Consider the following 15,412-nt stretch of genomic DNA (forward strand, 5'->3'; position numbering starts at 1 on the left):
CAAATCTTGTCTTTTAAATATTGACATAGTCATGCTGCTCACATTTTGCTTCCAATAAGAACTTATTACGCTTAACTTTTGTGATTTTACTAGAGCTCATATGCAAATTTTGGTTTACTTCCTCTTGGCCAAAGCTATACTTGCCTCTTTTTATCTTTTAATTAGTTTTTATGTGAACATAATCTTCTCTTTCCTCAACCACTTTTAAATATTTTTGGATTTTCTTAATTTGGTCCACTTACCCAAGGGTGCCTATATCACCAAGACATATAACATATCAAGTGAGACGTATTGGATATATGGTATCGTAGAGCCCTGAAATATGATACATGTCTTATAAAGTGCAACACATGGTGCAGACAGTATGTATCAGATCGAAAATTATTCGATATGTTACTTGATACCACTATATACTATCTTACCCACTATCTCAACTTTTTGTTGTTTCCTTTTTGTAGCATCATATCTTTTAAAAAAAAAACACATTTCCCATACTTATGGTATTCTTGTTTGACGTTAGTTACACAAAATAATTGTGCATCAATTAGTAATGACAAACTTTATTTTGTGACTGCTCTTTCCAACCTTATCCAATTGTTTAAGGCACAAGAAATGAAAAATAACCATAAAGCTTAAAATTAGTATCTTCAAACAAATTTATCCAGATGACATTTCTTCATAAATTGTTACATAAACCATTTTTATGTTGTTCTTATTTTTAATTTCTTATTTTATTATTATGTTAAATCCTGATACTTTAATTGTTGAATCTTAAGATTTCCCAAATCAAGTAGAAATTCTTGAACTTCTTGCTAAACTTTTTCCTTTGGTTTAAATTTATGGAAACATTTGTAACTGTTAGAAAAAAATATAAAAAAATACAAATACAAAAGTCTTTATCCACATAGAGATATTTTTCTCTTGAATGCCATCTATTCGAGATAATGAAATGAAAAAATTAAAAAGCCCCTTATTTCTCCTACAATAGGTATCATTGAATATCAAAGCATTTTTCCACATGAACTGGGGTTGAGACTAATCATAGGTGGTAGTTGTGATTGGCATTTGTAGAGCCTTTGAAACAAAAGGCAATGATTAATCTCGTTAACGGGATTCATTCATAATTAATCCTTAAGTGAAAAAATGGACAAATTATTTCCTTCTAATGCAATTGAAATATGTATAATTTTTTTGTCCAAAAACAAGCCTTTGAATATATTTTTGCAATTTTTTGTCCTAAAAATAGATTGACTAACACAATACTTTTTTTGTTATTTCAGGTGACAAACATCAGTGCATAACAAACAAAAGGTCACTCAATGTACTTTCAGCATAAAAGAATCTTCACTCAGAAGAAAGACAGTATTACCAAGCTACCAGACAATATTATTCACCATATACCCTCTTTTCTTCCATTGAAGTGTGCAATGAAGACTTCAATTCTATCTAGGCAATGGATCAACATGTGGAAAGCCTTATGGATATACACAACTATTATAGACTTCGATGAGGAATTCACAAACAATTTAAATAAGACACATTATGTACAAGTTGTCTACCAACTTTTACAGCTTCATACTCTAGACAAGGTTAAGAAGTTTCACATGTTCTTTTCTCCCGGTGACATATATTCATCTGATCTCAGAGAGTGGATTGAGTTTGTCAAAGTTAGAGTTGGAGAGCTTGTGCTTGATTTGAATGGAAATGTAAGGCACTCCAACTCGACAAATGATGATGATATCAGGTGGGGGATGAATAAATTCAGAATGCCAAACTCTTTGTTCTTTTGTATATCAATAGCATCTCTTGACTTAACTTGGTGCATACTAGAGCCTCCGCATGATTTAAAGGGTTACAAAGCCCTAAGAAGTGTTGCTCTCTATGGTGTGACAATTAATGGTGTTCAATTAGGTGAGATAATTCTTGGCTCCCCTCTTCTTGATGACTTAACTATCAGTTACTGTGACTCCCTAAAGTCAATAAAGATTGACCATCTTCAATTGAAGAGATTAACACTAGAGTCATGTTTTGATATTGAAGAGATGGATATAAGAACGCCAAACCTGAAGAATCTTCAGTACAAGGGTCAAGTTTGTGACAAGCCTATTTTCATTGATATCTCCTCCATAAATGAAGCTACCCTACTGCTCAACCACGATGAGCTTGACTACAAGTTGCATCTCTGGCAGAATTTCTTGACGAAGCTTTCACATGTAAGCTCCCTAGAAGTTAAAGTCACAAGTACTCATCCGGTACGTTTCCATCTGCCCATTTCTGTTTTTGTAAAAATACATATTCTGGTTTGGTCAACCTGACTAGTTCCTCGTCTATGATACTCCTTGCTGAAGGGTCATGTGACGACGTTCTTTTACATATTTGGAGTTGATCAAGCTAAGAAGTCTAAGCTTTTCAGTTACACCCTTTTGTCCTTTTTCTCCTTTAGAAAAAAAGATCTATATACAGGTGAACTTTTATAAATGTCGTAGGCATGTAATCATATAATTTTGTTCCTATTATTTGACTTCCTATTTCCACTAGCAACACAAAAGAGGAGATAAATTTGGTTGTTTTCTTAAGTGGAACCCCTCATTGGCTGCTTGCTCAATTTATCACTTTTTTCTCAACCGAACACTGGAGTCATACCCGTAATACAGAAGTAGTCAATGGAGTCATCATTTTTCTTTCGTTTATCAGATATCTAGATACATCGATATCACTGAATGTCATGTCACCAAGATGACGTCTGGTGCATTAGTCATGCAAATGTTTTACATTTTGTGGCAGCTAGAGCCCTCTTGAAATTTTTTCTAGTACCGGCATATAGGAATCTAACCCTTTAATATTTAACGAAGGAGAGAATTTTTCTCAAAACTGGGATAGTGAAAATCTCTACCTCTTCGTCACTCTTGCCTGATTGTGTGCATATGGCAAGTTGCAACTCTGTTGTATGGTGATTACAATGTTTATGTTGTTAAATCCTCTTGAAGTTAACTATTTTTTTAATTATGCATTGCACTTTTCTTATATTCCCAGGTCCTCCAAGAACATGAAAAATAGAATTTCTCATTGGTCAAACTACTGAAGCACGGGCACTTATCTTCTAAAGGTGAAATGTGTTCCTTGGACTTCTATTAAATTTAGTTCACTTGTTTTGCTATTTTTTTGTAGATGCAGGATCACTTCCTTTTGTTGAGTTCTATTGGATTGAGAAAGTATAGATCTTCACCTTTTGTTTTGAACATGCTTTTATCGCTGGTTTCAATGATGGGAAATAGTTGAGCAGATTTCGCTTCTCCTTGTTTCAGATCTCTTCGAGATCTACTGAAAATAGAATTTGAATCTGCATTTGGGTTTTCTTTGTCTCGTCTCTTTAAATCTAACTTATGTATTAAATTTTGGTTAAATCAGACTTTGTCCTCTCAAATCAAGGAGATAACGAGGAAGGGAAGATGCCATGCTGAGTTGACTTGATTGTTCTTTCTTTCTCACAGTGGAAAAGATTTTGTAGCTTTCTAGTGTGTTTGTTGCTCTACTGGCCATCATGAAGAGGAAAAGGCATCAGAGATTATGAGGAAACAAGCTCATAATTCTATTCATCGGGTGAATGACATAAAATAGAATTTCATGGCGGGGAACAAAAAATTTAGGATCATTATTAGGTTAGTTGTTTAAGTTTTTATCAGTAATTTTAGTATTTATTATTCAATCGTTTTTAGCATCAAGATCATTTTCAGGTGTTTGTAAGCAATTTATGTATTTATTACTCAACCAATTCTATTTTGAATCTACTTGTGTTGTGATACACACATATCTCTTTTTAATAAAAAGAGACATTTTTTCCATTAAAGTCCACTATTTGAAGATTTGGTTATTTTTAAAAACCATAAGTTTTCATTTTCTTCAACGACAAGTAAAACAAGTTGATGAGTCACATAGATCCAAGTTAGATTTTAATCATTTGAAGAAAAAAAAAGGTTAGAATTTCAACAAAGGGTTATTTATGTATTTATATGATTTCATGATTTTTAATATTATATTTATTTAATAACTTAGAGAGAAATTAAATATTATAAAAGTAACATTTATTATGGGGGTATTTTGGTACTTTTATGATAATTTTTTATTTGATATATTTAATTAAATATAAAACCTTATTTGAAATTTTTATTTATTAATTAAGTAAGATATAAACTATTTAACTTAAAAGTATTTTATTAGTAAATTATTTTTTTACTTTCCATTATATTTTTCAAGAGCATTCTAACACACAAAAAATTATTTTCTAGTGTACTTTCTCTTGAGCACATTAACACAAAAGAGTGCATTCTCTAAAGAACCCTAGATTTCGCTTTCTCTCTCTCTCTCTTTCCCTAAGGACCTGTATGGAACCCACATAAAACAAAAGAAAATAAAATAAAAGGAGAGAGAAAATTATTTTATGTTGTTTGGTAGCAAGGAATCTGTTGAAGAAAAGATATGGAAGCCTCTTACGTGACTCTCACTATAAGAAGTCTTACAAATCCTAAATTTATTATGAAGGAGATCTCATAGAAGAGTTTCAGTTTAAAGGTGTTTTAGTTATATTAGTCTTCTATTTATGTTGAGTTATTTAATTATGCTAGAACTTATCTTTTAAGTGTTAGAGTTTTGGTGTAATTGGGACAAAGAGTAGTTTAATTGTAATTGGACTCTACTACTTTCCTCTATTATAAATAGGGGTATATGTAATCTGATTAGCCAAAACTTATGCTGACAAAAACATATGGGATAGTTATATTGTGCACATATGTGGCCGATTCTTCAGTGTTATTCGCAATGAAAACAGTTGATGCTCCCACCTTCTAAGCACTCCTAACTTTCAGTGCAAAGTAGCAATCTTTAAGATCATAAACAAGAAAAAGAACAATTATGAAGAAGATAAGGAGAATTCAATTAAAAAATACTGAAGTGAAGCACCTGCATACTTTCTGGGACGGCCCTGGTCTTTCCCCAGAAGGAGATGCCAAAAATGATCAAAGTCTTCACAACCCTATTGATTATCGTTCTCCTGGCAGTGTCAGGATTCCCCTTCATACTTTCAGGGGGAGGTCACTCTTTAAGCTGGTTCCCGGCACCGGAAACAAGAACAACCATAGGAAGACAAGAAAGTAGCGCCAAATCTCACGGCTACCTCAAGGAGGAAATAGATAGTGATTACACTGGTGGATGATTGATGTGACAATCGTGGTCCTTTCCCATTTTTAAATCTCTTTACTGTATACCTTTCGATGGTGTTGGGTCATCTACAAAGATGCAAAAATGTTAATCGTCGAGAACAACCTCTTCCACTCTTTAAGTTGGTTCCATTTACAGTATACTACTGACTTTTACTTTATATCTTGGGGTCAAGTCATTTTGGATAAGCCTTGGACCCAACTTTACAAACTCGATTCTCTATAGTCATTATCTCATCAAACTGAAATTGCAAATCGGTTCTACGATTTTTTCATTATCTCTTTCGTTTCTTTGAAGATCCAAAATTAATCTGATTTTATGTTATCTCTCAGATTTTCACTCAACTCTCGTTTTGCTTAAGAGGCTGACGTGGTGAGAGGAGGGGTTGCGATGTTGGTGAACTCCGATTTCCTCTCGACCTCGTTCTTTTGGTATATAGATAGATCTAGATACATAAATGGAAATAAATATAGATGATGTGAGCCGCAGTTATGACTAGGACATGTAAAATACCTCAGATAGGAAGTAGTGCATCATCTCTTCAATGCAACAAACAAACCTGTTGAGGGGACAATTTATGGAATAAATATTAATCCTAGAGAACATTCATTACTATACACTGAAAACGAAAGCAGTGAAGATTGATCATCTTCGGATGAAGAGATGGAGATATGTAAGCCAAACCTAAAGAGACTTGGGTACAAGGGCCAAGTTTGTGACAAGCCCACTTTCAACGACATCCCCTCCTTGGATGAAGCTACCGTGATGCACACCCTTGACCTTGACTTCTACTTCGAACTATCCAGGGATGTAGTCCACTTGAACTCAAGTTTTTGTAGAGAAAATACATTGACTAACATAATATTTTTTTTGTTATTTCATATCATAAATAGCAGTGCATAACAGACAAAAAGTTAGTCAATGAACTTTCAGCATAAGAGAACCTTCATTGAGAAGACTGACAGTATCATCAAGCTACCAAAAAATATTATTCACCACTTACTCTCTTTTCTTCCATTGAAGTGTTCAGTGATGACATCAATTCAATCGAGGCAATAGATAAACATGTGGAAACCCCTATTGATTTATAACACTATTATAGACTTGATGAAGGTAGAGTTTCTGACCAGCCAATTTTCAAAGATCCCCTCCTTGAATGAAGTTACCAAGATGCTCATCCTTGACCTCGTCATCTTCTTTGATCTATCCAAGGATGTAGACCTCTTGAACTCAAAATTTTCAAATTGAATGCTCAACCCATTCAGCTACTACCTTGAACCATCATGTTTGTCAAATCGAATGATCAACCCAACCAGTTCAGCATCTAGACTGGTTGGGTTGAGCATTTCAATTTGAAAAACTGGATAGTTCAACTTGTCAATATCTTAGGTAATGGCGGAGCTCCAGTAAAATTCTTGTTAGGACTCCGTAGTGTTTACCTATGATAAGCAAGCAAACGAACTTACATAGAGTTCAGATGATTTAAGAAAGCACCATTAACGAAAAAAACAAAGAAAGATTCAAATTGCAATGGAGAGAGCATCAGAATTGCACATTGTAAATAGACAAAACAATGAGAAAAGGCTTACAAATGGATCGATTGTAGTATAGCAATGTTGTTCCTCATCTTTGCAGCAATTCTTTGCAAAAATGCAAAAGAAGAAGAAGAAGAAGATGAAAGTAAAGACAAAACACCCTTGATTATTTTTCCCTACTCTCATCGCTCTTAAGTCTCTCCTGCTTTATATAACTCTTGGTTACACATTTCTGACCATAACAAACAACGCAGTCATTGAATGCGCTTGTAAAATTTGGTGTAAAAAACCTGAAAATTAGCTATAACTTGTAAGACACCAAGAAATTGGCTATCACAAACCTAAAGACGGGACTTGACAGATGTTGTTGACTTAGTAACCATTTCAGTAAGGAAGCAGAAATTTAATGGCATAGAACCGAACCTGACCCTTTTGTCCTATCGTAATTGGACTAGGTAAGATTAGGTCTGGTTCAATGCTTACAAAGTTATGTGAAAAAAACTCAGTTATAGCAGTTAAACAAACTGTCGATTTATATCTAATGAGACAATCAAGTATGCTATCGTGCATTGCATCGCCCATTACCGTTCGATCACAACTAACTTCCTCCAATGGTTGTTTCTTATTAGAAATATTTTAACATTTCCATTACAAAATTGCCACGAAATATAAAAGTTAAGATAAACCCTGACACTCGTAACTCTCCTAGCTCTTTCCCAACAAAACACTTGATGGCTTTTTCTATTCCTCTATAAAAATTAATATGACCAATTGTGGTCCGAATGATAGGTTCCCGAGGATTATTATAAATTAATTAATCAAGTTATAGTATTCTATTGTTATATGATAAGTTATAGCTTAAATACATATAACGTTTGTGGTTTTGAATCCTATTAAAGATCATTTAATAATAACCAAGTATTTAATTTATATATTTTAATAATTACCTAAAAATATTTTTTGTAACATTGAGATAACAATAACTCATTTATGAGATAATAATGTAATTATGTAATAAATTATAGTTAATAATTGATATCAACTAATTACTTGATCGATAACTCAACTAGTTACTATGCAAGTCATATTACATTAACATGACTTGATCAATTTATAATGTGCATCAATATGATCATCCAAATTATTATAATTTCACTAATTAATAATTTAAATCTTGAACCAATTAGTTATGTTTAGTTTATACTTTAATTTTTCTAATTTTTAAAGTATTTCCATCAATATACAAAGAATTTATGTGTATTTCACTAATTAATTTTATTTTTGATTTTAAGCAAATCTAGAGTAAAAGTTTTTATCAAAATTATTATATATAAGGATAATTGAAAATTTTTAATAATATCAAATAAATAACTTAATTTAAATATATTAATTAATTTTTATATTATGTTAACTAAATTAAGTTGATTGATCAGTTAATTATTTTTATTTAATTTAACTTAAATATTTCAATTAAATAAAATTTTTATAATACTACAAATAAATAATAATAATAATTATTGAAAATTTATAATTCTATTGCTTTTTGTTTTATTTATTTCATTGATAAAAATCCTATCTTGTTTCACATAAAATCACTATTATAGTTGATTAAAGACTTATATAACACTATGTTGGTAATAAGAGGAAATGTTAAATATAAAAATTGAGATTAGTGGATATTTTTTTATTTTTTCCTAAACATTTCTTAGATAAATTACTTCATTGAGAATAGTATATATTTCACAAAGATTTTTAATTTCACCAGTAATTAGTATTTTTAATTTTAATTTCCCCTAATTTTTCTTGTTGAAATTATTTCACCAAGAATAGCATATATTTTTAAGAGATTTTTAAAATTTTCAAATAATAAGTTTATATTTTTTTCTCTAAATTACTCTTGAGGAATTATTTTTTTGAGAATAGTATATATCGTTGATTTTTTAATTACTTTGAGAATAAGTGAATATTTTTATTTTTAATCTCCCCTCTTATTCTTGACGAAATAATTTTTCCAAAAATAGTAAATCTTTTTTATTAAAATTAGAATTTATTCGAGAGTAAGTGAATTATTTTTCTTTTTTCCTAACTTATTATTGACGGGATAGTTTCGACTAGAATATCTTGGTGAGTTTTTAAATTTCATAGAGAATTATTGGTTCTCGCCATTTAGTGGGAATATTTTTCTCCACGATATTCAAATTTCATCAAGAAATATATATTTATCTCGAAAAAAATAATTTCATGGAGAAGAAAAAACATTGAGAGACATCAATTTTCTTGTAGCATAAGAAGTTAGATCAACTCAATTGAAGATGGCTATGAACTACTTCTGACAAGCACACTCCTACTTAGTTTTCATGATTTGAATGTATGTTGAATTATGTCTAAACTTGTAGCTTTTGCATGAAGTCTTGTTTACTTGAATGGGACACAATCATGTTCAAGCGAAGGGAGTAAAAAGTATATAATCAGAAAAGAACAAATCATTTTATATATTGTGTTGGTCCCAAGATCCCCATTAAGATAATTTTGATGACAATAAACAATTGAATTACTAATGAAGTGTGTCAAGTATGAGGCGCATAAAAAAAACCCTTTCAAAAAAATTTCTAGCAGCATATTCCTTCGATCCACCATGGCCCATTTCAACGATCCATAGAAAATGGAAGAAATTTCCTCATACTAGAAAGCACACCATCAACATCTAGTAGCACCATTTGACTAAAAAACAAAGGAAGATTTTTTTTGGACACAATCAGTCCAAAAAAAGGCAAGAAGAATAGCATGAGCAAAAGGAGATGACCATATAGGAAGAAATAAAAATTGAAGTGTCAACAGTTGAAGGAGTCAAACCCATCTATAAAAGTCAAGCATAATAAGTGAAAAAGATGAAAGCCTAGAGTGAAAATACAAAATTAAGCAGTCAAGCATGTGGTGAATCGGAGCACGAAGAGTTGACCACTATGGAAGGAGTTGACCTCATGTCATGATGGAGTGAGCAAAACCATAGTGGGAGGAGTTGATCATTGTAATGAAGTGCATATAGCAAGAGTCGACAACATGGAAGGAGTTGACCCCATCTGAGTAAAAAATGGCAAAAAGGATTTGACTCTATGCAATAAAAAGTTCTGAAATACAAAAAAAAAAAATTCAATGGACCCTTATAGTGAGCAAAAGAAAGAGGAGTTGAACTCTGGGGTGGAGAGGATTCAAACTGTGGAGGATTCGACTACAGAATCAAGCTATTAGAAGAAAAGTTGTGGAGGCCATGTTCTAGCAATTCCATTTCCTGAATATCGGGTCCAAATCAAAAAAATTTAGGTTTGCAAATTATGTAAGTAACCTATAATATGTTCGGTAGTAAAAATAGGAACTATTGATTTTTTTTTTCATAATTTTTAGACCTTTGTTTTCACCTTCTTTTGCTAAATGTTGAAGAATTTGTTCTTTAACCCAAACTCGCCTCTAATGAAATTTTCTCTTCTCACAGTGAAAACCAAACTTCCTAATCTCTTGCATATGATTTAAGAAGTTTTTACCTCCTCCAAAGCTTAAAAGGTTGATAGTTTTCTTTATTGAGCTAAGAAATTATGTGTTGTTCGATTAAATACTTAAATCTCAGTTAGTTAAACATGTGCTAAGGGATTTTAAGACCATATTTGATTCAACCATTGCATTCTGAGTAGTTTTGTTATTGACAACCATTTGAAATTAGTTTTACAACCTCCTCGATTTTCATATCATATTAATGCACGCTTATATGTTATTTTGTTGGGGTTTTTGAAATAGCTTTTACTAAGTATTGAAACTTTGGGATTGAATTTCAAATCCAAGTATTTACATTTATATACTTTGAGATATATCAATGATAATTAGTCGAGTACAATGAACTAGTGCTAAGTACACTTTAAAAAATCATTCACTATAATTTATAATGCTACTTATGGGCAATTGTTTGAAATTTATTATTTTTGAGTTGAATTGTTTACGTCCCGCAACTTGAAAAGCCAATCCCATATTTAAATTGAGCCAATCTTTCAAATGAACACATCTTTTGCTGCCTATATTTTCAAATCAAATCATAAATGACTACTACGAGTTCGTTTTCATTTTAAAATCAAGTTACTAAGGACTATTTTAAGCTACTAATTACATTGGATAGATGTACATATTTGTTTGTACCAAGATTAATAAAAAATTTCTATTGGGAGATAATTAATATCGCATTACATTGTAACAAAGTAATACTTAAAATTGGGTCAAACCTTCCTTAGGTAAGACCATCCTCACCCCAAATTTATCCAGGAAAAAAAATTGTGGCTGAAGAATTGAAGGTGGGAAGTTGTGTTTGTAGTTGTTCGAGTCATAAAACCCTGTGTAGGTAGGTGATGCTGAAAATTTCTTTTTGGGTCTAGATTGGTGTGCCTAGTGAGTTGTTGAAAATCTATGTGCTTGTCTACCTAGTCAATTGATGAAAAATCTCTTTGTGGGTCTAGGCATGTATGCCTAATTAGTTGTTAAATCTGAGGGAGTACCATTGTAAGTTGGTTGTTATGGTCAATTGAATAGCATAAGTCCATTTGTGGGCAACATCGCAATTGGCCTTAGAGGTGATTTGATTTATATGTTTTTGGGCAAGCCAAGATTAGTGGCTCCTTAAGATTATGAAACATCTTGAGGGGGTAGACTTGCCATCAGCTAGAAGGACTTCAAACCACCCTAAAAATCCTGTGTACTTTGTATGTAATTGCTTCTACGAATGTCATTGCTCATAGTGAATATGAACTTTAAAATTGACCTTGGATTTTGAATTAATTAAAAGCACATAGGAACGAAGTAAAAGCAGTTAAAGTTAAGAATAAAAGTGAAAAAAACTACCATTTTATCAGACTATATATACCTTAATTGTAGATCATCTATATATTGGATTACCAATCAGTAAAATAGGAAATCAACATATAGAAAAAACTTTTAAAAATGTTTAGATATCATGTCCAAGAAAGTAGCAAGCAAGAGCCTGAGATTTTACTTGCAGTTTTAATGCCCGCGAAGAGTGAATTAAGCATAGCAAAAAAAAAAAAAAAAAATAGGAAAGAAAAAACTCAAAAAATGGGTTGGTTATTAAAAACTATAATAATGTGAAATAATATATATATATATATATATATATATATATATATATATATATGTGTGTGTGTGTTTCTCAAAATCACCAACATATGTTCTTCTACACTATCAAAATAATAAAAATCTACAAAAACAAAAATCAGAGTAAAAAAAAATATAGACCAAGGAAATGTGTCCCCCTCCCAAGTCTTGGAAGTCATATGAGATTCAGAAGAGGGGGTGTTACGGTCCCGGATCTGACACATGGATTCGTGGGGAGGAAGAAGAGAAAAATGAAGATTAAGGCAAAGGGAAGCTTGAAAACCCTAAGTTCTTTGAGGAGAATACACACCCATGAGCTCGTTGAGGAGAACTCAAAACCATTGTTTACTCTAAATCAATGTTTACCTTTCTCATTACTCTTCCCCTTAAATAGGGTTCACCCTTACAAGGTTTAAGATAAAATACTCCAAAAATACCCATGTGGTCTATTATTTTTTTAACTAGCATAAAATAAAGTAAATTAAAGAAAAATAATAAAAATAATATTGTTATTGCGTGAATAATAAGGGGCAAGGCTGTCCTTCCCTAGGTAAAATCCCTATACCCTCCCAATACCATATCGAAGAGAAAGAAGGACAGAGAGAGAGAGAGAGTCTTTTTGGAGTATATATATATATATATATATATATATATATATATATAAAGAGAGAGAGAGAGAGAGAGAGAGAGAGAGAGAATTGTTATTGTATTGCTGATATAATTTCTAATAACTCTGATACCAATTTGTCTGGGGGGTACTATAATTCTTCTATAGGAATAGGTTGACAATACAATACAAATACAAAAAAATAGGGATAAGTTGATTATAACTATGGCTAAAGCAAAAGAAAGGAATAACATAAACTGGTATTAAGAAGGGGTTTCTTAATGAAAGATTGATTATAACTGTGGCTAAAGTAAATGAAATAACTAACATAAGAAAATAGGCTATATTCTGAAGGCATTTCCTATATAAAAAATCTTATACATAATTGCTAAAAATAGATAAATTTTTGCACACAAAATTATAAATCAAACTATAAACAGAATAAGCATACAAAATATAAAGGAAGTTCGTGGCGTTGTGACAATCAGGAGCGGTCCTTGTCTTTCAATGCAGCGGGGATCTGTAAGAGCTACTAGCCCTCACCCAGTAGTGTCCAGCCTAACAAAATATTTTTTTCTTTTAACAAACTATCAAAGCCGTAAGAATTAAAAGACTAAAAATAATGATTAAACAACAAAAAGTAGTATCATAAATAAAAATAAAACCAGAGAGGAAAAATAGTAGATGTGAAATTTCCTAAAGGTACATCCTATACCTTTACTGTTTGAAAACTTATCTTTCTTTCTTCAGGTATAGAGAACCCAAGACATGACGACTTGTATGGTTTCCTAGCAATTTTGCTTTTGCCATGAGCTCCGCATTTTTTTCCCAACAACAAAGCCCTGACGCCTCCTTTGGCTAAACGGGCGAACATATGGGACATAGGACCATGAAACATCAAAGGATCACCATAATGCTTTTACGTCATGCAAGGGATTGACTCCAAATTAGAGAAAGAAATTATGGATTCAAATAGACAGAGGTTGAGGAGTTCCCTTTAGGAAAACCCCTAAGTAAATAAAATTACTATTTTAAAAATAAGAACTTACTTGGAAACACAGTTGATGTAGGAATTATGCAGGGGATTCAGAGGAAGAGAAAGAAGTCATGGGTTTAGAGAGCAAGGTGTGCAAGAACTGGGGTTTTTCATTCATATCTTCTATAACTTAAAACTGGGTATTTATAGACAAACCTTGGCCGACACAGAATATATAGAGATTGTCATCCGGGTGCTCATTGGGCCCCATCGTCAATGACTTATCTCATAATCTTTACAAGTGTGCGGCTAAGTTAAACACAACCCAAAAAGGAAAAATACAAACTTTTAACGAAGTCAAAAACAAGGTGCTAGGAAACCAGGGGCATCTTCAAACCACCATGAGCTGGAAAACTTATCTTCTCAAACCATGTGCTAAAACAGTGGGCTGGAAACTTTTATCTCAAACCATATGATGAAACCATGGGCTGGAAAACCATGTGCTGAAACCGTGGGCTGAATTTTTGTCTTCTCAAATAGGATAATGTCTATCTTTATTCTGTGTCAATGATAGTCTTTTCATTTGTCTTTTCTAGATGATCTTCTCAGTATCCATTATCTTGAATAATAGTCTAAGTATCCATTATCTTTTTCTTTTGTAGATAATCTTCTTAGTACTTTTGTCTTGCTATTCCCCATCTAAAGTGGTCAAATTGTGTATAGCTTCTTAGTCAAAGTCATAGTCTTCGTCTTCTTCATGATAATAACACTGAAGAGTCTGAGTACCAATAGATCTAGATTTGCTGGATATTTCTGATTGTTGTTTCTCATACCCTTGTTATTAAAGATATTCTTGAAAATATTCTTTTATCTTCTTTTTAATATCTTCTGGATTTGTCTGTTGCGTGTCTTTCATCTTTTCTTTTGACATTTTGGGCAAATGCCCAGCCGTCAACGAATTTGATGTGTCTTAACCAACTACCATTTTAGCTGGACTAGCTAGTGAATTACCCTCACTAGTAGGTATCTAGGTAGAAAAAGTACCTGTTAATCTTTCCTTGAGTTGTTTGTTTTCTTCTTCAATGGTGTATATGTATTCTTTCTGAAAATCATTTTTTTCCTGGAGTAACCTTCTCTTTTCATTGAGTCATTGTATGGTCTTAGATAGGTTTCATAGTGATCACAAAAAAACAATTCTTCTAGTATCTTTGGCAATCCCTTAAGATATTGTTTTAAATGCAATTGGTACCCTAGCAAGTAAAATAGGGCAAAATGTAATTTATGTTTTATAGAAGCTTGTATACCCTGCCTAAAGATTTTAGGTATCACACCAGAAGATAATAATTTGCATAACAAGATCAGTAATACAAAATTAGAAATAAAATCCAAATACATATGACTAGAACTTAAAAAAAAAAAAAAAACTATAAAAGCCGTAAGATTAAAAGACTAACAATAATGATTATAACAACAGAGAGGAAAAATAGTAGATGTGAAATTTTCTCAAGGTACATCCTAAACCTTTACTATTTGAATCCTTATCTTTCTTTCTTCAAGTATAGAGAACCCAAGATATGACGACTTGTATGGCTTCCTAGCAATTTTGCTTCTGCCACGGGCTCCTCTTTTTTTTCCCAACAACACAGCCTTGACCCCTCCTTTCGCAAAACGAGCAACCTAATGGACATTGGACCGTGAAACATCAAGGGATCACCATAATGCTTTTACGTCATGCAGGGGATTGACTCCTGATTAGAGAAAGAAATTATGGATTCAAACAGACAGAGGTTTAGGATTTCCCTTTAGGATAACCCCTAAGTAAATAAAATTACTATTTTAAAAATAAGAACTTACTTGGAAACACAATTGATGTAGGAATTATGTAGGGGATTCAGAGGAAGAGAAAGAACTCATGGGTTAAGAAAGCGAGGT

General features: G+C 32.1%; 1 protein-coding gene across 1 annotated transcript; it reads left to right on the forward strand.

Annotated features, from left to right (window-relative positions):
- Positions 1-1,427: 1,427 nt before the first annotated feature.
- LOC137942984 (F-box protein At5g03100-like) lies at positions 1,428-4,845 on the forward strand. The gene is made up of 6 exons (XM_068788697.1): positions 1,428-2,252; positions 2,383-2,463; positions 2,695-2,746; positions 3,284-3,364; positions 3,548-3,600; positions 4,738-4,845. The coding sequence occupies exons 1-6, from the start codon at positions 1,428-1,430 to the stop codon at positions 4,843-4,845; spliced, it is 1,200 nt and encodes a 399-aa protein (XP_068644798.1).
- The last annotated feature ends 10,567 nt before the right edge of the window (positions 4,846-15,412 follow it).

The sequence above is a fragment of the Aristolochia californica genome, unplaced genomic scaffold (genome assembly GCF_029961685.1).
Source record: "Aristolochia californica isolate CCGP_79_NKW_82.1479 unplaced genomic scaffold, dmAriCali1.0.hap1 SCAF_10, whole genome shotgun sequence".
In the NCBI taxonomy this organism is placed as follows: Eukaryota; Viridiplantae; Streptophyta; class Magnoliopsida; order Piperales; family Aristolochiaceae; genus Aristolochia; species Aristolochia californica.

Bases quoted from the DNA above. Each gene is read 5' to 3' on its own strand.
- LOC137942984 (XM_068788697.1), top strand. From the start codon at position 1,428: ATGAAGACTTCAATTCTATCTAGGCAATGGATCAACATGTGGAAAGCC. The intron at 2,253-2,382 runs GTACGTTTCCAT...ACATATTTGGAG, and splicing joins AAGTCACAAGTACTCATCCG to TTGATCAAGCTAAGAAGTCT. The intron at 2,747-3,283 runs GTGCATTAGTCA...ATAGTTGAGCAG, and splicing joins TGTCACCAAGATGACGTCTG to ATTTCGCTTCTCCTTGTTTC.